General features: G+C 32.3%; 1 protein-coding gene across 7 annotated transcripts in view; it reads left to right on the top strand.

Moving 5' to 3' along the window:
* The window catches only part of LOC148617847 (kinesin-like protein KIFC3), a 46,182-nt gene that overhangs the window by 12,183 nt on the left and 10,366 nt on the right, over positions 1 to 23,633 (top strand). For 6 of the 7 annotated variants that reach the window (XM_088585439.1, XM_088585445.1, XM_088585442.1 and 3 more), the window contains 13 exons: positions 217 to 331; positions 1,232 to 1,273; positions 3,094 to 3,208; positions 3,843 to 3,899; positions 10,399 to 10,493; positions 13,746 to 13,938; positions 14,688 to 15,307; positions 17,896 to 18,075; positions 19,057 to 19,335; positions 19,765 to 19,876; positions 21,440 to 21,621; positions 22,463 to 22,567; positions 22,956 to 23,086. In XM_088585439.1, the coding sequence (XP_088441565.1) occupies positions 1,250 to 1,273; positions 3,094 to 3,208; positions 3,843 to 3,899; positions 10,399 to 10,493; positions 13,746 to 13,938; positions 14,688 to 15,307; positions 17,896 to 18,075; positions 19,057 to 19,335; positions 19,765 to 19,876; positions 21,440 to 21,621; positions 22,463 to 22,567; positions 22,956 to 23,086 (2,093 nt within the window). In that variant the 5' untranslated portion in view covers positions 217 to 331; positions 1,232 to 1,249. Of the gene's footprint in view, positions 1 to 216; positions 332 to 1,231; positions 1,274 to 3,093; positions 3,209 to 3,842; positions 3,900 to 7,632; positions 8,121 to 10,398; positions 10,494 to 13,745; positions 13,939 to 14,687; positions 15,308 to 17,895; positions 18,076 to 19,056; positions 19,336 to 19,764; positions 19,877 to 21,439; positions 21,622 to 22,462; positions 22,568 to 22,955; positions 23,087 to 23,633 lie in introns of those variants that run through there. The other variant, XM_088585444.1, reaches the window with a different exon arrangement.

The following is a 23,633-nucleotide window of genomic DNA, read 5'->3' as shown; positions in this document are numbered from 1 at the left end:
TTTAGCAAGGTTTCACTGTACTAGTTATGATAGCATATCATCTTCACTTTCATAATCCTTGTTTTAATAGAGAGTGTTTGGGTAAGCCTTTTTGTTGATACGATTTATAATCAATCACATAAAAATCAATATTACATATGGTATTTAGATACTATAGTTAAGTTGTAACATTGCAAAATGTATAAATCATTGTTTTTTAAACTTTTCTGTTTTTAGATAGCTCTGTAGGCAGGGATATGCATTAAGCTGATTATCTGCTGGGATTAAAGCCTCAAGATCTACACACTGGAGTTGAGATTAACTCTTGATTTTTCAAACTTGAAGTTAGTAGGTAAGTAGTTTTCATGTCAAGTTAATGATTATACTGTTGCTGTATTGGACAAAGAATTTTTATCAGATTTATTTTTTTTTTCTAAAATAAAATGCATTTGGAAAGAAACTTTTTTTGCAAAATCATCAAAATGATATTTATTCAGAATTGCTAGTATTAATTATTGCAAATTTAAGTTATCTGCATTTTTTTCAATAATAAAAATATTGCAATAAATTTCAGTATTTACAGTACTTTTCTTTTTCAACTTTTCCTCTAAAATTTTTCAATTTTTCGATTATTAGATAAATTTCAACTGGGTCCTTTTATCCATTTGTTATGTATATGAGGATAATCGTTCCATATCTTTGTGTCTGTGTTATTACAAAATATTTACTTCTATTGTGCTTCTTCTCAACAAACGATTATTTAAATACCCCCAAAGTTGACTTAGCAAACCAATATATTTGTAGAGAGTATTGATTTGGTTAAGTTTTGACAATAGAATAATGAATACTACGAGAAGTAACGAAAAGTAATAATTTGATTGTATCAATAACAAAAAAGTTCTCCCATAGATTCTAAAGTGGGTGATAATAGGAAAATTATACACTCTCCTCTTTGTGTCAATCAGCAGTTAGCAGAAACTTTCTTTTGATAACATAACTAGATCTTGGTATTCTTTATTACAATAATGATTTTCATTGTAGTTATAAAACTGACCATAGACTCTGTGTGTGTGTAGTTGGTTTGTTCTTGGTTTTGTTATTCATATGGTTTTGTCTGCTTTTAGTGTCATGTCATCTTTTGATATGAAAACTTTGTGAAGCTTTTTCCGAGATTACTTCTTGTTATAGCAGATAGAACATATTGGAGATTGAGAAGATAAATACATGATTGAATTTTCTGTTTATTTTTAAGTGATATAATCAGAGGAAGATGAATATAACACCAAAAATAAAGGTCAGTATTTTTCTGAAGTATAACTTGTATACTAGTAAGACTGTGTTAGGATTAGCTCTGAATGGACTAAACAGTTTAGTGTATTCAATGATAAACAAGAATTCTTTGACAAGCTTCCTTATTAATAATGAAAATATAATCATTAAATTACAATTATTGTGGATAATCACTACTTTTACACAAAAATTATACCCTAATCAACGAATGAGTACTGATGTATTAGAATCACCTTGATCACTTGGTGGCTATTATCTCAACTCCCAATGGATTTCTAATTTAGTATGTGGCTTTGTATGCTGAGTACATTTAGATTGGCATACATTGTAACATTTTTTTTTACTGTCTGCTATCAACTTCCTGTTTTTTGGGACATAACAATTCATGTTTGAATTCTGACCTTGTTAACTGATTTTTAGGTGATTTCCATAGTGGCCACATTTTAAAGAGTGAAGATTGTGGTCGTGCAAAAGTACTTTAACCCTGTCTGTTTCAAGTCAGGAATTTCTGGCCTCTATATGTCTTCATATTCACATTCAGTTTATTTTTATGTTTCTTGAGTATGTAGGGGTAACTCTTTCTCTGTACCTATGAATAATGATGTTTTTGGGCCAGTTGCAGCCTGCCTTGTGGTGTGAGGTTTTACTTGTCATTCATTGGAGACCAATGGGTGGCTTTGAGCTGATATTTTCATCCTGTTGGAGTTGTTGTTTCTTTGACATGTTCACCATACTCATTCTTGTGATATTTCTAAGCTAGCTTCTTATTTTTTTTTAAAAGGCACTGTTATATTCTATGATCTAGCCTTAGGTTGAAAATTTCCTCCTACCCTGAGTTTTTTCCTCAAATTATCAATTTCAAGTGATCTATTTGGTTGAAATTTGAGTTGATGAAGATCTTAATATGAGATTTTTTTAGGAAACTGTGTACTGGTCATCACACCTGAAATGTATCCCCACATTCAAAGTTTTAGAAAAACTACTCTACTTCTTCGCTATAAAAAATGTCTTTTCCTGAAGGTAAGAACTAGGGTACAAAGTTCATGAATGACCTTGTACAATGGATTTTATGGTTCGTGTATTGTGTGTTTCAAAGTTGGAAAAAATTGGTTGCACAGAACTTCTTAAATATATCTTTAATATTGATGTTAAATAACAAAGTATCCTGTTAACGTTTTCATCTCTTCCCCATTTAAATCTTGCATCAAATGTGTGATGAAAGGATGGATAAATGGACATGAAGATACATGTAACTTTATGTCCTAAGTCTCCTTTCTTCAGAAAGGGTATGAAAGGTTCTTTTTATAGTTCACATATAAATGTGGAATCCTTGATGAATGTCATTGTCTGAGTTAGTGAGTAAGCCCCATGTCAATTTCAATTCCTGGTACACCTTGTAAAACTTATTTACAATATTGGTTTGCAACCAGTGTTATTTTAGATCATAACCATTTTGTATGACTGGATGAACATGCTAATCAAAATGTTCCAGCATACCATCCTGTCCTGAGAGTTCCTTATTGCTGTTATAAACCAATTAATTTTTGTGGAAACTTATTTTCATGTTTCATGATCAGAGTTATTTTGCATCTCAACTATCCCTCTCTTTACTCTGTATTCCATCTTAGAGGGCCTCATCAGTTTTTTTTTCTTGTTCATTAAATTAGCAAAAATAAATGGTTTACATAATTAGTTGGCCTACAGAGTTTCGTTTGGTGTATTTGCCTCCAGTGCCATTTTAACTTGAGCTGAATTTGAAAAAAAAATATATATACATGGCTTTAAATTCAAGCAAATAAGCAGGTAGTATCTATCCACTTTCAGAGGCAAGAACCTGTGTTCAAGACTCCTATGACATACAGTCCACGTATTATTGGAAATAAACCAGTGCCGTCTCCATCTCGAGCAGAGCTGTGGAAACAACAGCTTGGCTTTGAAGGTAAGATTTGTTAAAGGATTTTACAGTTAAGTTTTTATGAAGTCTGATGTTGTTGCTTTGAATCCTTGTGTTCAATTTTTTTTCTTAAGTGAATCCCTAGAAAGAAGTTTTGAAACTTTTCAACATTAACTTGTGTTTAGGTTAGGTTTTGTTAAGTTAAAAAAAATCTATCAAAGGGAGATAACTCAATTTTGATACTTCACTTTCTTTTTGGTAAATTAGTAACATTGAAGCTTTTGATTTAAAATACCAGTAATTAGTTTTTCTTAAAAGGTATCTGTACTTGCAACTATGACCAGATTAATGTACAGTTAGGCCAACAAAAAATAATGATATGTCTGTTCTCTGCTACCCTACCTACCCTAAACATTTTATGACCATTTTGGGTCAAGTACCATTAAAGTCTAGATTGTTTCCCCATTAACTCAGTGTGAAATGTTTTGCAAAAATAAAATAATTTCCCTACCTACCTACCCTGTTTCATTTCTTGCTTGTTGCAGAGAATAAGACTATTATATTTGTGGGATTTACTTGGATATATAATTATAAAACATAATGCTGCCTATTATTTGAAGGAGTTTTACCCCTTTTTTCACTAAGAAGTTATATATTTATTCCACTTTTTGTTGCTCAGATGAACCAGAGGGAGGGACCAGTGATTCTGAGTCTGAAGATGAAAATCAAAATAAAGGTGAGTTTGTATTTAAGAATACTGTGCTTTTATGTCAATTAAAAAGTTGTTTAAAAATTAGTATTGAACTATGATAGCTTCTGTTTTAGTCCACTTAGATTTAAGTGTGTGATTTTTTTCAGGGGATATATTGATTTCAGCTTTAACAAATCTGTATTTCATTTTTACAATTCTTTATTTCACTATACATTTTCCTCTGGTTTTGCCCATTACTGCTTCCCTGTTGTGCTCTGTATCTCATCCTTGCTTAAATTTATCCAGTCCTTGTTTGATTTTAAATGTTTCATATTAAGATACTGGCTTCTACTTTGCCTTTGGTGAAAACACTATGGTTGCTCTTTGATTAAATAACAGGGGTATGGTTAATTACCTGAAATCAAGACTGCCCAGCCAACCTTCCCCAAATGTTATCATACTAATGGATGAAAATGGTTAGCGTTTTCCCCGTTTTATGATATAATTATTCATTATTATTATTATTATTATTATTATTATTCCTAAACAATTAGGCCTAAACAATGACCGTTTTTACAACAGTGTAAATGCCATATACATATGATTATCATAAACAAACATGGCTACCATCGCTTAGACAAATTAGAGCTGAATGAAAGTGTGAAACCTATTTCAGATAATTTGGAATTGGAATTACTGCTGTTTCTATTTTAATTTTATTTTTATAGAATTTTTGGGTGTGTACAATCAGACCATTCACTCACATACTGACTTAAATTATTTTTCATCCTTTTATTAGTTTTGTCATTGAATGATCAGATAAATTCTGGGAAAACTCTGTTTAATCCTATGTTGTTGAGGAAGTAGACCTACAGTAAGGGACATAACTCTTGAAATCAGTGATGTGTTTTTATTATGTTCAATATCACCAAAGCCTTTCAAGGTTTCCTTTGAAACAGAATGAAATCATTCCAAGTTACTTTGATGCTTACATGAAATTGTTGTAAATGGTGATTACAAACATTTGAATGATTTGTAAGATTTGTGTCCCTTACCCTAGGTCTGCCTCCTTTAAGTCTTGGTTCCTGAATATCTTTAAGATTATTTGTATTCATATTCAATCTTTATTTAAGCCAACCAGTCCTTCAATATAAGTCGATTTCTGGGAACTGAAAAAAAGTTGATAGGAGACTCTGAACATTTAACTTGCTCAGCTTATGAATATTTTTTTTTTATTCATAATACCTTGTGATACTCATAGAGTTGCAGTTATAATAGAAAATTTAACTTGCTTGGCCTAATAATATCTTTTTTTGATTGATAATATCCTGAGATTCTTAGAATTGCAGTAATATAATGAGTCTAGACAATTGGTAATCTATTGGACATTAGCTTTATTCTATCTATTGATTTGTTGTCAAGTCCTTCATGAATGTAAACTTTTTATTGAACTTGATCTTGGTAGAAATGGAAATGGAAAGTTTAAGGGAAATGGTAATTCCCAAGATACATGTATCAACCCAGAAGTCTCTACTTTTTATTAAGTTCAGAGGCCATTTTACTCAAGATAGAATCCTTGTCATTCCAGTAAACTGATACCAACAGTGGGTGGTACCTGTCTCTCCGTCATTTTATACGCCTGTCTGAAATTTGTCTCAATTATCTCAGCTCCTTATGGATCAGCTGATTTCAAATTTGGTGTGTGGCTTCATATAGATGGGGCATACATTGTAAGCAGTATTTCACTATATATAGTGATGGTGAAAATTTTGTCACTAAAATCTCAGCTGCCAATAAATAGATTGATTTCAAGTTGATGGATGGGGTATAAGTTGTGAATTTGGATGTTCTTTGATATCAGTTTCCTGTGTGACTACACCAGTCTTTCCAAAGTTACAGTTTTTTTTTCAGGACATTTGGTCCTGTGATGACGTACTATTTTCAGGACTAAACCAAGATTTACCATCCAATTTGTTATGTAGGAATTTCAATTTACCAAAAAGCTTTAAAAAGTTATGATTCTTGAAAAAAAAAATTATTAATAAGTTTCTTCTGATAAAATTCATCAATTTACAAACCAATGTATTGAAATTTGCTGGCGTTGGACCTAAACTAAAAATTGTGAATGTCTTTTTTAGGGAAAATACTCTTTTTTTTTTTTCAATTTTTGTCCAAAAGTATATAACCTCTGCACTATTAAGAGTTTCTATATTGTACATGGTATCTTCTTATGTACTTTAAACACTGCTTATATTGTCATGTACAATTATCTTGCAACAATTCCTTGTATGTGGTACAAATCAATTGTATATTCAATTCAAAAAGTGCTGAATAATAATTTTGATTCTAGGTACAATTTTTTAATGTCAATATAAAATTCATTTTCTGGTTGTACTGGCTACACCCTAGTTTATTTAACCATATGGAAGAGCATTGGAAATAAATCCTCTAGCCCATAAAAATGTTTTAACAATCAATAAAGCCTACCTTTTCATGACACCCGAATAATTTTTGTTTTTAGATAAAAAGGTAGTTTTAGTGATATCAAAATGCAGATTGAAGTTATTTGAAAGACACCCACACTTTATTGGGGATTTTATCAAAATGTAAATGATTTATAATACTAGTAATTTCGAAATATTTAAGTACTCTGTGTCCACTGGGGTGTTGATAGGTACAAGGTTTATGACCAAAGCTCTGTCTAGGTCTCAAGGCTTTTACATTTTTCAGAAATATAGCAGCCTTGTTAGTTGATTTTTGTTGTGTGGATAAGAATTTATTAGTAGAAAATGTTGCCATAGGAATTTCATTCTTCAAATTTTAACCATTTTTGAGACATTTGTTTGAATAAATAAATTTTGTCACTGAAATCATGAAAAGAATTAAATGGACAGACAAACCTATTTATACAAGGGGAGATAATTTGTATGTAACAACTGAAGGATGTAATTTTCAAATTTTGTGTGGCAAACATTGTAGATTTTGACAATGGCTTTGAACATTAAAATCAGCGAAGCACGGAAAAGATTGCTTTTGATGTTTAGGCTGTCCTTTTGACTACTTAATCTTTTTACCTGAATTAAAAGGTGTAACTGTATCTGTTCTGAAAACTTAATGGCAATTATGACATGGTTTATAACAAGGGTGATGTGATGTGAAATTGAAATTGACAATGGATACTGACTGAAAAAAAAAAGGCTGACATGAATATTTCATTGGAATACTTTATTACTTGAATTTAGGATGAACATACTTTATCAATATATATGACAATTCTAAATTTCACATTTTGAATTTTTTTATCGTGTGCCTCAAAGATATATTTTTTTACCATGCTGACTTTGGTAATAAATGATGAGCTGTTCTAATTGGATTGTTTACGCGAAGATAATAAACAGCTTTTGAGTAGGTTCTTAAGTTGATAATGGAATCGTGGAACTCCTGAATTCTGTTACATGTTGTCTGGATCAATAAAGTGCATCTTTTGAGATAATACGTGAATGAGAGGTAATGAACAACTTTGACTGCATTCTGTTCAGACAAATGTTGCATCTGAGTGCATATGATTGTACTATTGGGCTTTTGTGAATAGGAAGAGCATACTGTTAGATAAATTCACCAGTAGGGATAATTGTTTTATTACTATAAAAAAAGTTCTCATTGGAAAATATTCTGTGAAACTTTGGCAATTAACTGACATGTTTTATACATGAAGGCTTGAAAGATAATTTACAGTACATGTTATATGTGGTTGAAAATCTGGATTTATGAGTTTGAATTTTTTACAAATTACATGTTCGACGTAATTGGACAAGGATAATTCACATGTAATATGCATGTAATATATTTCAAATGTGGGCGAAAATCAAATTGTTTCAGTTTTCGTGAAGTGTACATGTATACATGTTAACTTCACAATGCCTGAGAGGTATGCAAATATTAGTTGACATTGAACATGATAAAACACTCTGTTGTGAAATAATTTCCTTCTGCACATTTCTGCAACTGATTTGGAAACATGGATTTTGATATATATTATTTAATCGGTAATGACAATTAAAAAAAGCAAACTGATTTTTCAGATGGTAATTTCATGAGGAGACATTTACAGTTTTAATATTGCAATCATCTTGTTTTTGAATGATGGAACAATTTTGATTTGGATAATGTTTGTGACAAAGCATTATTATAACTGTTGTTATTATCTTGACATTACGGCCCAGAGGAAAACTTATTTTTTACCATCAAGATGCAGTTGCATGAAAGGTGAGCTGGGTATTAGAATTTAAAGTCAAACCTGTCTCATATGACCTTTCAAAAGAGAGCTGAATCATGGTCTGTTAGATGGGGGGTTTCTGGATTCTTTATTTACAGCTTAAATTTACATAGGATGCACTACATACAGATATTTTAATCAGGGTCTTTTTGGAATGTAGGTAGTTACCAGGACAGGTTTGAATCTATGTAGAATTATTGGTTCAAGAAAGATAATCTGTTATGAACGTGAAAATACACAAAAGATAATGTAAAAAAAGCCTATGAAACATTTCAATCTATATTTGTTTTGCTTTTCTAAGGTTTTCTTAACAATATTTATAATTTAGAATTATCATGATTTGTTATATCTCCTGCAAACAAAGTTTGGGGGAGGGTATATAGAATCCTGTCCATTTGTTTCATCTGTGCTCAATTACTATATATTCAACTCTTTCTAAACTGCTCAACAGATTTTGATGAAGTTGTATAGACAGGTTATGCATCACATATAGATCTGCATGAATGAAGATAGCAGTAGTCCAATGCCTGTTTAGGGAGATAATCCAAGAGTTTTACATGTTAAAGACTCATAAGTGCAACTTGTCCTTTACAGCTCAGTGTTTTTTATGAAATTTTATAGAACAGTCAGGCATTATATGTAGATGTGCATGAAGGAAAATAATGTCAAGTCTTTGCAAAGGGAGATTACTCAGGTTTAACATGATTATATATAATTGCCAGCACAATAAGACCTTGTTGTCCTCTTGTTTTTAATGCTGATGAAATTCTTATACCAGACTAGGATTATACCACACACTGATAATGATACATACAAGCTTGTAAATTACATTACATAACTCAATATTGATTTGTCTGTATTATATTCTGTATAGAATCTATCTTTGGAGCAAGAAGAATTTAGCTCTGTTTGTCTGGAATGAGAGATTTTGATGATAAAATTAAAACCAATTATCAGTTAATTGAAATAATGCACAAAGAGGGCAAATATGTTTTTAAGGTGAAAATTTGTGTTGGTTGAATTTTAACACCTTTATTTTTGATAAATTAATATTGGTATAGGGATAAGACTATGTATATTTGACTGAACATGAAGTTTTCTTTTCAATAAACAGAATGATTTTGGTTTGAAATGCAAAGTTGTGAACTCTGCTCTTATTTCTGAAATTGAAATTCACCTCAAGAATGTAGACTGATTAAACATTAATTACATTTTCTAATATAAGCTAATTATCTTAATTAGTATTCTGCTTTTGTGCAATAATTGATTATTTCAGTTGTCACATGATAGTACACTAAAGTGAAAAATGTGGCTTTGATGAATGCTTACATAGTTAAAATGGTTGATTGAAAGGATTTTAAACAGAATACAAGTATTTTTTGTGGTTTTTGGAGTGTTTAGAAAGACAGGTCTACAGTGTTGAAAGCTAGTGTCTAGATACTTGTTTACTGTTAATTTAAGCTGCTGTGTTGTGCATTTTATTTGTTCAGTTTTCTATATGATACATTGGTCTTGTGAAATTTTGATAATATAAACAGGAAATACATATATACAATGAAAAAAAAATCAGATATGGTGAAATGTAACAAATGCACCAGTGTATAACATAAATATAAAATAGTAAATACTCTCAGAGATCACCAAAAGGTCTAATAAATAAGTGTAAACACACCTTTTAGTAAGCTCTGGAAGGTCCAGACAACAAAGTGATAAAATCCATGGTAACTAAACAATGACAGTTCTTGCAGTAATAATTGATTCAATCAAAATAAGAATTTAAAAAGTGCTTTTCAGGCATAGATTGAGAGAGTGGTATACCAGGTGAATGCCTGAATACGCACACCCCATCCTCACCACAGGATATTTTTTATGAGAGCATCATATCTGGATTTTTTGTTCGAATTTCACATATTTATAATCTGGTAATAGTATGGTGATTGTAGGCGGGGAAATTGTATTTGTAACACTTTTCACAGCAATTACTTATTGCAGCCTCTTTATATCTGGTATCCAACATCAGGTGATGGGTCCCATATTGTGGGATCTGATTTCAGGCTTGTCAGACATCTGCTTCCTGTTTAAAAGTTTGACCATTTCTGTCTTTTACTCTATTTTTTACATTTTATACACTATAGGATTGTATGCTAAGCTCTATACTTTATTGTATTTATGCCGTCTGTTACTACACCTACTTTAGTTACAGTTGAAAATGGGCAAAATTCTACTTGAAAAGTATTCCACTTCCAATTTTGTTGGTTTTCATTACAGAAAATGAGAATGTTTCCATGGTTGAGTTCCATGCTCTGCAGAGAGAACTTGATGAGAGAAACTCACAGAGAGATGACCTACTGATCAAGATAAAGGTAAAATAACCATTCTGTAATGATTGACAACTTGATAAAAAAAGACCTGTTAAGTACTATAAAGGTCTATGTGGACTGCCACAAGCATTGCCACCAGTTGCTCTAAATCATATTCAAATGATATGAAAACTATTTCTTTATTGATATTTCCATATATGCACTGGAAGGATTTTTTTGTACCACTTCAAAGTATGTAAGATAGTCTTTTTGGGGTATTTTGACCATATAATGATAGAATGTGATTTCAACCCTTGAACTGAGACATTGCTTTGGTAATGATACTAGAAGGTTTGTTCTATGTGTTTCGTGTTCGTCTGAAAAAAAGTAAATAAGCTGTTGTGATGCATTTTATCTACTTACTGTGAAAGTACTTTTATTTGTGAGTACCAATTTTGTTATTCGTGGGTACCAGTTTTGTTATTTGTGGGTACCAATTTTGTTTTTCATGGGTACCAATTTTGTTATTCATGGATACCAATTTTGGAGGTTTAGGGAAAAAAATTCTTAAATCTATCATACAGGTGAATGTAAAATTTCCTTTTCATTGGGAACCAAAATTCCTGGTTTACCAAACCCACGATAATTGGCACCCCTTGTACAGATACTTTTGCATTAATTAAGAGCTTAAATGATTTCATGATTTAGTTTGCAATCAAAAATTAAGCATGGAAACAACACTTGATTTGATTTAGACTGGTTATTGTCTGTGACAAGGAAACTCCATTTTTTTTCTTCCATCTTGTTCTTTTGGACCTTCTTTTGCATTTATATTATGGTATATTTTAATCAAGATCTTTTATGACAAGTTATTGCTAAATACAGGTGGTTGCTAAGCAAGCCTGTAAAGTTTCATTTGCTTGAGACTCACATATTTTTAAGCTAATTTGGCAGCATTTTCCTTTGATCTATTGTCTTTGCTTTTGATCTTTCAAATTTTTGGCAAATCTCAGACATTTGCAACTTGAAAGCTTGACAGATCTGTGCTAAGACAGAACTGACTGTATACGGTCACATTTTGATTGTTCAGGTAAACAGTAAAATGTAAAGACAACTTTTAAAAATAACCCTAATGATCTTTTATGTCTTGTAAATGATAATTTTTTTGGACAAAAGATTTTCATAAATGATGAGATCTTGCTGTTAGAGGAAGTCCTACTTCATGCTGAAGGCTAAGTGTGATCCACATGAAGTATTTTTCAGAATGTTATTGCTAGGATCTGATTTATTTTCTGGTCATTTTGCCACTGGCATATCTGAAAAAAGTTTTATCCATAAATTTAATCATTACAAGGTAAAATGTTAAGCATTTAAAATTTTAATTCATGTGAGATGTATGAGGACAAACTGCCTTCTCCAAATGCAAGCCGGTAATTAAAAATGCTTGTGACTTTTTAATCACCACGGGTTGATTAAAATTTTGCAACTTTCCAGCTATATTTTTCATTTCCTGAGTTTTTCTCCACTCTCTATGGTAAAATAAGAATTTTAACATACTCGCTTAATCTTGCATGTTTAAAATCTTAATTTTACCATCTTGAGCGGAGAAATAATTTAAACTGCTCATTACTGAAGAAGAATGTATACAGACAATTTTGTTTACCTCTATACGAAATAGAGCTCTGCTGTGCAGTGCTTTTAAGTCTTATAACATGTTATTCTAAAGAAATTTAAAAACGGGCTTAAGACCATTTCCAAGCTTTGTGCTCATATAATCTTGCATAGAGTTCAGTAAAGTCATCTTGATTTTTTATGGGCTGTAACAACAGTACTGTTAAGGACTTTGTCAAGGTGACCCCTTACACCTTTCATTTATGTGTCAAAAAAAGCTCAAAGGATACAGGTATCTGAACATGTTATTATTATGTATGTCACATGATCTTTTATTCATCCATACACAAAATATATCATACAGCAAGTTTCTATAAGAAAGGTTTGAAACCAGACAACCTTAATCAACAAGATCTTTTACTGTAATAGAATATTATAAGTTTAAGGCTGAACCTGAAACAGTGAAGTGCTTATCCAAGTAAATTCAAGGTTTTTTTTTGTTTTTTTTATGACAAACTTGACAATAAGGGTTTGGTTCATATTTGCATATTTATCTTGTCTTTATAGCAGTTATCTCTCAAAGAAATACTGTGTCGTGCGTGGGAAAATTAAAAACTTGAAATTTTATAAACCTATTGCATAACCACAGGTGAAACATTAAGTTGTGCACATTGTTGTGCAAGGTACATAATTATGTATACCCCCACTCATTCTGTATAGTGAAAAATGGCATAATCCCATTCAACAGGAAGTTGACATCGGACAGCAACCAAAACTGCTAACACTATACATGTATACCCTATTTATACCATAGTTGCCCAGAGACAACACAATCGTTTTCACTTTCCAACCTACATTTTTTAAAGGTTAACCTAGATTTCAATTTGGGCATGTAGAATTGTCATCAACTTTCCCGATAGGACAAGGTTCGTAAATGATAAATTCATACCTGCAAGGGGAGGTAATTTTGCACATAATGGAAATGTGATGTATAATCATAGAAACCCATATCTACTTTGAAATTAAAAGACATTCTTGTAGCATTTTCATAACCAAATTGAATTTTATTCTACAAAAAATGTACCTGGTACCCATGTCGTGCAGTTAATGTAATATTGACCAGTATATAAAGACCACCTGTCTAATGTGACCAGGAATTTGCTCTCCCTTGGAAGGTCACTTTAGACAGGATTCAATGCATATACAAGAGATATACTACTACTGACTGAAAATAACTTTTAGTTATTACCTCACAATCATTGCCAGGATGTCCCTTTAAATCCAAAACATTGTTTTCTCCCTTGAAATATTGTATAAAAAAAGCTTTAACAGGTGAACAGGTTTTGCACAGCTTTATCCATATATTGGCTTTATATGAAGTTATTGCATTGTTATACCCTCATTTTGAGTGGGGGATATTTAGTGATAGAGATTTTGGTCCTCTTCCTTCCGACACACAGAGGAGTATCATCTCTAATCCTGTACTCCTACACCACTGGATGGAATTTAATGAAACTTTCACAGAATCTTTATTATACCCCACACTTGTAAAATGGAGGGGGGTGTATATAGTGATATTTCTATTGTGCACCTCCTGTTTTAGATTTTTATCCAAATCAATTTGGAGATAAAAAAGGGCATGTTATCAAATGGGGGCAAGCATTGCTCACAGCGTTCTAGGTTTTTTTTTATTTTCTTCCTCAGACTTTAACAGACAAGAATAAACACTACAAATCACGGCTAGAGAAAGAGGAAATGACAAAGAAACAACAGATGAAGATTTTATTGAAATCCCAGGAGACTCAACTCAAGGAGAAGGAGAATCTCATCTCCAACTTACAGGGTATTATAGAAGAGCACGAGGAACATATCCTTGACATGGAGAAGAAGATCAATGGTAAGGTACTTCTATTTAAGTTGTCTATTTTCATAGATTTTGAAAAATGTATTACCTGTTAGTTCATGGGTAATATAAGGTCATGACAATTTTTTTACTGGAAATTTTGACTTAAATATGAATTTAAATTTGTAGTTTGACTTAACAATTAAAATTCCAAACAATTGGTTCCTCAAATGAAAAAAAGTCTTCTACAATATATGTTTGGTTTTTACACTATTTTCCTGCCTTGTAATTTTTACATGCCAATTTTGAGACAGTTTTCTTTTGAGACAATTTTGTTTTGTGGCCAGCTGCAGCCTGCCCTGTGGTGTGAGGATTTCCTCATCGTTCATCGAAAACCCATGGGTGGCCTAGAACTGACATTTTTCATCCTGGTGGGGTTGTTGTCTTTTTGACGTATTCACCATATCTATTCTCCTTATATACAATGGTATATCATCATTAGGTTAGTCTGTCTGTACTTCTGTTTCTCCATTTATTCTCTGTCTTGTGTTTTGGTACAAGTTTAATCTTCATGGGAGGAAGCTCATATTTGTTAACCTTTATTTCTGATTTTTCTTTTTTGAGTTGAAGACTAACTTTATAATGTTCTTAAGCACAGCTGTTTATTACAAAAAGTTCAGCTTTTTAATGGCTATTTTACATATTTTGAATTAAGATTAAGACTAAATTCAGACATAAAAATAAATGAAAGAATGCTAGTATGATTTTATTATTGATCAGCATTGTTCTTTTTTTATTTTTAGGTAATATGAACCAGATACCTCCAGGAGCCTACAAACCTCCATCATCTGCAAAACTTATAGAAGACATCAGAAGACTTCAAACAGAAAAGACCTCTCTTACCACCAAACTGGAAACTATTACGAGTGAAATGGAAAATTATTCTTGTAACAATATATTAAAGATAGATAATTCTGACTCAAATGATATGAAACAGACTATGGCTAGATTAGAAGAAAGGAATAAAAAGTTGGAGGAGGAGTTAGAGACATATAAAGTCAATCAAAATGATGCTACTGGCCCATGTCATACCGACACAGAAAAACAAGTAGAAAAGTTGCAATCTGAAAATTCAAAACTCATAGACGAAATTGATGATTTGAAACGTAAAAATAACAGAACTTCTGATCTGTTTAGGCATAGCACACAGGAACAGCAAATACTCAAAGAAGATTTAATCAAACTTAATTCTGAACTGAAAATTTTTGATGAGAAAATAGCCAAGAAAAGCAATGAAATGCACAAATTACAAGCTAGACACAGGGATGAAGTTGGGGATCTTAAGAAAGAAAACCACACTTTATCACAGCAAGTCCGAAACTTACAGGCAGAAATCATTTCCATGCAAGCAAGAAGTCCTGAGGTATGATATACAGCTTTGCTACTGAAAAATTTTAGTATAAATGTTCAGATTGGTATATGCCATGTGTTTTATTGGATTTAAGTAGTTACATGTATATATGATCTGTGTACATGTTGGTAGTTAAGGGCCTAGGATATTTTAGGTAGATCTGATCATGTCTAAGGCCATTGTTTTTTAATTTTTAGTTTTATGAAATTATTTCACCAAAGTCATGAGTAGGAGGACGAGGAAAAAAAAAAGAGACATTTTGGAATTTTTTTTTTTTTGATTTTGTTAAAGATAATACTTTTCTGAACATATTTAATATGGTTTTAAGACAAAATAGGTTGAATTTGTGTTTGTGCATTTGAAATTTTGTTGTTTTTCAGTCTGAAATTGTTTCAACCATTTTAAAATAATGTGTTGATATTCTGCCCACAAGGTTCTAGGACCTGCCTTCTTTTTTTTCCACTTTTTTCTAAATATTAAACAGAAATAGAGTTGAACATCTTTTTATTATTTTTCAAACAATAAATGTATTGTTATTTATACCCCATTTCACTCATCAATCCCACAGGCAAATTAGTTGCTATTTCTGTGGAGGAACGAATCGTACTGTACCCTGTCCATGAATGTAAGCACTATTTCCATATATTTTTTCTATTAATAGATCTGGATCTAATTTGTCAGATATAGCCTGGCCTATCGTAAAATCAGTTTGGGTCTTTATAAATTTGTTTTTAATTGTTCTAAGACCAGGATCAAACACAACGATGCAGAACCATGAATGCATCTTTCCTGTGCTCGCTGTTCAGGTAAAACGTTACTATTTCTCATTATTTTAGGTTGGCCTTTTGTGTACCCTATTTAAGTAAATACTTCCGGACACTGTGATTGGACAAATTGTGCTGACACCCAAAATGTTTTATCAATTCCAGGATCTAACATTATTATTCTTTTAAAAAATTGCATCATATTTTTTTAAAACCATTTTATATATATATTATGAATTTTTAAAATTTATGTGCCATTCGCAGAAAAAGCGGGGAACTTTGACCCCAAACATCATCTGCTTAAAATAACAATGATTGATTGGTTGTTGGGGTTTAACGTCCGAGCAGCAATATTTCAGCTATATTCAGACAATGAACATGAAATGATGATGAAATGAAAAAAGGGATGGGACACAGGGACAGTAGGGTCGACAAATTTTGATTGCCACTAGAAAAAGGGAGGGATGGGTAAGATCAGGCAATTTAGCCTCCTGTGGCAGAGCGCAGTGATTCCTACTCCTACCGAATACCACAGCAGGGTTCTTTAACGTGCGAGGAACGTGGCATCTTTCCCAACATGGTGCACCACTATGGTTTGCGGTCAGGTTTTCCGTATTATAGCCTGACAACCCCAGCATGTAACATGCCAGGGGTACCCCATTCCACCACCTGGGGCACACATCCCAGTTGCTCTGTTGGCAGAGCGCCTAGCCCCTGGCTAGGTTTCTGAGCACTATTTAGTCGCCTTTTACAACAAGCTTAGCGCTGCTGCAGGCCTATTCTTTTGATACCCGGACCTGCATGGGACGCTTAAAATAACAAAGGATCGAGACGGTTTTGCTATGACTTTGATCACAATTTTAGTCAGAGAAATGAAGATATTACTGGAAAAAAGTCATTTTGTAGCTCAGTCATTGTTGTAAAGGTGTGAATATTTCAAATGTTTCACTATTGTCGCCCTATGAGAAATAAATAGTACCGCTCTATCTTCAGATCTCTTCGCTCAGGGGTGCTTCGCTTCAAAGTATTCAAAACAAACTTTGAACAACATAGTTTTTACCATAAAAACTGCTATGTATTTCAAGCACAATAAAGATTAAGACTATTAAAGATATAACCAATAACCTTTAGCCTTTTATTTTTTTGAAACAGCAAAGCACTGAGTCTGTCAGAAAAAATAATAAAAAAAAAAACCGAAGGTCATTTGATTTTTTTTCCAAATTGCTAAAAATTAGGGTTGGCGGATTCGTAAAACTAAAAATAAAAAAACAATGGCGTAATATTTTTAGTATAAAGATTGTCCTAGTTCCTCTCATAGATGACCATGATTGAACATAGTTTTGAAATTTTATTTTGAAAACATAGGTCACCATAACATCCTCAACCAGTTCAACAATTTATGTTGGAATGTTTGCCCATGAATTTAATTTTAAGTACTGTTCTGTGTAAGAATTGGGCAATGGGTGGCACATCATTGATCTCAATTTGGTCTTTTAGGACTAAAATGTACTCAATACATCTAGGAAACAACCGAAAAATTATTAAGATTTGTCCTGAAGCATCAGTGACAAAGATATTTTTTGACTGATTATGTAGGGAAAAAGTTTGGGGAAATTTTCCCACCATTTTCCATAGTGCATTTCACTAAATTTGACCTATCAATATTTGAAATAGGTTTACAAACACTTTGATGATTATTTCTGGAGGTTATAAGGTATAAATACTTGGGGAATGCAATAAAATCTCTGGGTTTATATTCTTTATTTTACCCGATTGTTAGACAGAGAAGTACTTAAACTAGTTGCCTTTCATGCCAAGACTAATGTTTAACTTTAGGTCATAACCAAGATAAAGAAAGTTGAGGTAGAATCTGAGGAACTGAAGAGTGTCTACTTGTCTTGTCAAAAGGATAGAGACTCGTTACAAACAAATCTTACTGCAGTACAGCTGGAACTGGAGGAAACTAATGATAAATTAGGACAGTCAAAAAAACATAATACTCAGTTACAATTAGAGGTGAGATAGAAATAAGGATTAAGTCTGTTACATAAAAAATGATTTATTTTCACAATTGCTTTTTTAGGTTAATTTCACGAGCAGGAAAAAAATTATGGAAACTGATCCATCATATTGTGTGAAGCAAAAAGCTAGAAGGGAAAGTATATAACAGGGAAATCCAATTTATACCCAGAAAAGCAATAATAAGTAGATCTGATTTTTTTCCCTCTGTTTAGTAGAATTCCACTATTTCAATCTAGATTTTACTGTTACAATTCTCTTTTTTTTACTTTATATTTACTTTTGCCTATTTCTCCTTTGTTGACCTCATAAAATCATCCCTTTATACATGTAAGTTTCCACAAGAATAAATTTGTTTACTGTAATTGCCTAAATGGGTGTATATACAATCAAACTTCACTTGCTCAAACTTGGATGGCTCAAACAGCCAGGATTTCTCTAACACAATCCAAAGTACCAATCTTTCTCCTACGTAAACAATAGAAATAACCTTGGATTTCTTGAATACTCTAACTCGAGAATCACTCTAACTAACTCAAACTTGTCAACAATATATCAGCATGGGTAATAAAAGGTGCGAAAGCTGAAACCCTGTCATTAATCAAAATGTCACTTTAGTTAATAACAGGTGATATTTTAGTCATCTTTGATTAAGTAGTTTTAATCTAACATAGTACTGATTGAAGTTTGAGAATGTTCCGAAGTCCACATAAAGAAAGCAAAAAAAAAAAAAAATTAGATGACAACAAATTATTGACCAAGGAACTTGAACTCAGTAAACACAGCATTTTTGATGTCCACAAATCAACATAACCTTCCAAAAGCAAGTGAAAAATGTCCAAGAACTAATAAAAACATTGTGTGTAGTAAATTACTTCTAACCATAAATTTGTATGCAAAAATGTCCTTTTTCAACATACCATTTGATAACACTGTAGTATGGGAAGTTTGTAATATCATGAAGATTATGTTTTCAAGGTGCAATCATGGCAAGAAAAATACAAAAATTTGGAATCAGAGTGTGAAGTGGCATTACAAGAAGCTGCCAGAGATAAAGACGAAGCTGTTAAGACAATGAGGGACACGATGCAACAATCTATGCAAACTTTAAAGACACAATACGAGGCCATGCGGCAGAGGATCAGTGTTTTAGGCACATTGTACTCTAATATGACGGAATCATTTATATTACTGGAGAAACAAGCCAAACAATTCCCAAAAATGATCAAAATGACTATCAGTGATGTCACAAAGCAGGTAGGGTCCTTTTATTACAGTCTTGTGTGACAAGTTCCGGTTTGACAGTTCAGTTTATATTTTGACCTTGTACTAAAGTCGGGGCACAAACATTTAATGATCAACTTCTGTACATTTGCACACAGATGTCTTGTTTTGTACACCTCTCATTTGACATACATATTATGGTGCAACACCTCCATTCCTTTATCGAATTGCCCGATGTTGTACGATAGCTCTAAGATTCTTTGTGAAATTTGGGAAAAAAAGGCAAATCAGATTCTTTAAAGAAGAAAATTTGTCTTCTAGATTGAATTGTTTTACAGTTTTCTATATTTTAATATAGAATTTAGAACAGTTAAAAATGAATGGACGTACTAGGTGTATAAGGGCCACTTGATATTGTTTTAGTTCCCCTTGAGACTGTTGTGATTTGTTTTTATTTTTTAGACATCAAAAGCCATAAGTGAAATTAATGAGTACAACAAAGAACTGGTAAAGAAGTACCACAGAGAAATGCATCTTAGAAAGAAATATCATAACGAACTAGTAGAACTTAAAGGTATACTTTTCTAATTGCCTAGCCAAAGAAATTGACAAAATGTCCGATTCTTCCATCTCTGTCTAAAAGGTATGCTTTTCCAATTGCCTAGCCAAAGAAATTGGCAAAATGTCTCATCCTTCCATCCTTGTCTAATATAGATTTTGATCGAGCTAGGTACATCTGAGTCTAAATCTATTAGGAAGAGTCTGGATCCCTAAAAAGCCAACAGTCATTATGATTTATAACTATGAATGTCACATTATTGTACTTGAAAGAGTAATCAAGGGAACCAAGGTTATAGCGGTTATCAAAAGACCCGACATGTAAAACAGACATACAAAGACCAGACATGTAAAACATACATACAAAGACAGACATGGAAAACAGACATACGCAACAAAGAACATAAAGTAACTAAAATCATACATACAAAGTAACAAAAGCAAATGAGCAACTCGACTCCACTTAAAACTGGTATCATGGACCAGGTGCACCGGTAGGGTAAGTGTCCTCTGCTTGTCTAGAAACACCTGCCGAGTTGCTCATAAAAAGTCAAGTCCGGGGTAGATAAACCAGGAAAGGAAAACCATGACCCATTGAATAAATCAGTTTTCATGGTGCAGATGGATACACCATAATGATCCACGAGTTCATGATGACGACCATAAAACTTCTGTAGTGATGACTTCAATCTTGTAGCATCATAACCCTGTTCCAGAAGCCTATTTGAAGGGTTATAACGAAAAACGTAATTGTTGATAAATCTGCAAAACAATGAGATATTACTTTTCTTATTATTGATATGTATGATTTTACATGATTTGATATTGGTCTGAACTTGTGTTACACAGAAAAAAATAGAATAATATTATATAGATAGCAGTGTTTTATCGAATGTTTCCAGTGTAATAAATTTCGATAATTCATGCTGTGAAATAAATTCAGCTATTTCGCTCTCCAACTTTCTCCCACCAAAATGTCACAACTTTGATATCAATCCGCCAATCACAGAATGTATAAGTCATATTGAAAATATTTATAAATTATGAAGATAATCTATATAATAAATCTATAAAGATAATCAGTTAGTTATCATGAATAATCAAAATATGACCACTTGTGTCAAGAACACGTGAAGATTTAATTCTTGTGTGGAACAAGTCCTACATACTTGTTAAATCTAGGCGTTCTTTGGCACTTATGATAATAGTTTGGTTTTTTCACTTTTTCCAATTAATTATCCTATTATTATTACATTGTAATACTCCTATACAGCAAGGGACACTCATTCGGCATTACCTGTCGATTAAGGACTAGCCAGATTTCAGATTAAACTGTCAATGCCTTTCTACCTTCACATTAAATAACATTTTAGTGTTCTGCTTCCATTTCCAGGTAGCATTCTAGTGTTACTTTCATTTCCAGGTAACATTCCACTGCTGTGGTTTCATTTTCAGGTAACATTTTATTGTGCTTTCATTTCCAGGTAACATTAAAGCATTGTGTTTTCGCTTCCAGGTAACATTCTAGTGTTGTGCTTGCATTTCTAGGTAATATTTTAATGTTTTCTTACACTTATAGGTAACATTCGAGTGTTTTGTCGAGTGAGACCTAAGATAAAAGAAGATGGAGCTGGCACCATGGCCAATGATGTGATAGATTATGATAGAGATGATGATGGTCTTGTCTATATAGCCAACAAGGCAAGGACACAGACATTTGAAATGGATAAAGTTTTCACCCAGAGTAGCACGCAGGATGAGGTATGGATGATACATGAACATGGAAATGAAGTAAAGTTAAAAATGGAGAGGGCTGGGGACAAACATGCAGTCTACAAGGCTAGGCTGGCAAGTGTAGGGTACAAACGTTTAAAATCTGTATGGTTTCACCCAGAGTAGTATACAGAATAAGGTATTGATGAGGCATAAGTGTATTTGATGAGGAAAGAAATAACCATGTGATTCTCATCTTGGAATTTAAAAGTGCTAAAATGGAAGCATTGAAATGAATTTTTGTCAAAGTACTTCATAAATTTATTTTCTCGTGAACTTGATGAAGAATCAATACATAGACATTCAGACAAATTGGGGAAAGAGAAATATTGCATAAAATGACAAAAGGATAAACACATTTTTTTTTCAGAATTTATCATAGTGTTAAATTGGACCATTTTCTCACAAAATAATTTCTTGAGGATGTTTACTTGGTGATATAATCTGACAAACCAGTATTTTCATCTTATATTGATAATCACAAAGGTTTCACTAACATGTATGTAATGTCTCTCTTTGAGACCCTCATTTAGTAAGCATAAGTTCTTTGAAACTGTATACATAGCATTAGTAGCCACCTTTGTTTATAAAAGGAACAACAAAGAATTTACATAGTAGGAAAAAAAATCAAGGAGGCTGTTGAAGGCAAAAAGCCTGTACATGAAAAATACAAAAAAATAAAAATACATAATGGTTAGGATTGAATGTTGATGATTTAATAATTGTATACAAGGTAAACCTGAAAATCAAATGAAATATTGAATAGTTTAAGCTGGATGTTAAGTTACACAGTGCCATATTTTATTTTTTTTTTAAACTAAAATTTTAGGTCTTTGATGAGGTGAAAGCGTTAGTGACTTCTTGTATTGATGGATACAATGTGTGTATATTTGCCTATGGTCAAACAGGATCTGGGAAAACATTTACAATGGAGGTATGTTTTAAGATCTAAACATGTTCCATGTTTTGAAAATTTTAAAGTTTGTATCAAGTATTTGATCTGTCTGTCCTTTTTAAAGAGTAATCAAGAGGACCAAGATTCGAGCAGAAATCAAAAGAATATAATCCAAGGATAAAAACTAGACATAGGGAACAGACAGGCACAACAAAAAACATGAACTAACCAAAATAACATGTACAAAAAAACAAAAAACAAAAGTAAATGAGCTACCTGTACTCCACTTAAAACTGCATCGGTAGGGTTAGTGTCAGGTCTAGGGTAGATGGAGACAAGGAATCAATTTATTTATTCATTTTTTTAGAACATTTTTGGTTCTGTGAATTATTGGTTAATGAATAAAACTAGAACATGACTGTTTTAGGGCCCTCCAAGTGATCCAGGAATAAACCAAAGAGCATTGAAGGAATTATTCTCTGAAACTGCATCAAAGGGAGGCGACTGGAGCTACACCATAACTGTTAGTGTGATGGAGATATACAATGAGATGATCAGGTACCAAATAACTCATTTACTGTCATGCTTTCACTGATATGCCATAGAATTTAACTAATGTTATTTTTTTGTGTTAAATAGTACTCAGATATCACAGAGGCATAGTATCCATATCTGGATTATAGGGCGAGAATGACGCCTTGCCAGGTGGTTCTGGGGGCAGTTGTAAAACACTCTATTTTAAAAAAATTTTTACAAGAATTTCAGGTATGGCATGCCATACTAACAAGGTGCTACACCCGAAACTTATGTTCCATTGAGTCAAATTAGGCAGGAAGGGATGTTAATGATACTCTTGATCATGGCCTTTAAAATTTATTTTATTTTCAGTTTCATGACAGCATTATGCCCTTGCCAATAAATAGCTGTTTTGGATAAAAAGAAAATGCAATTTATAGATGTTGACCTGATCTCTGATATGATGTTTTTAATCGTAGACCTCATTAATGAAATGCAATTTCAGTTATAATGTTTACAGCTTCTCAGAAACTGTTTCAGAAAACTGTGACTTTTCTTTTAAGCAACAGTAGATGTGTGAACCTACTCA

The sequence above is a fragment of the Perna viridis genome, chromosome 5, assembly GCF_037379345.1.
Source record: "Perna viridis isolate PV_CMFRI_1.1 ecotype Kerala chromosome 5, ASM3737934v1, whole genome shotgun sequence".
Taxonomy (NCBI): domain Eukaryota; kingdom Metazoa; phylum Mollusca; class Bivalvia; order Mytilida; family Mytilidae; genus Perna; species Perna viridis.
This window is presented reverse-complemented; position numbering and strand designations above follow the sequence as displayed.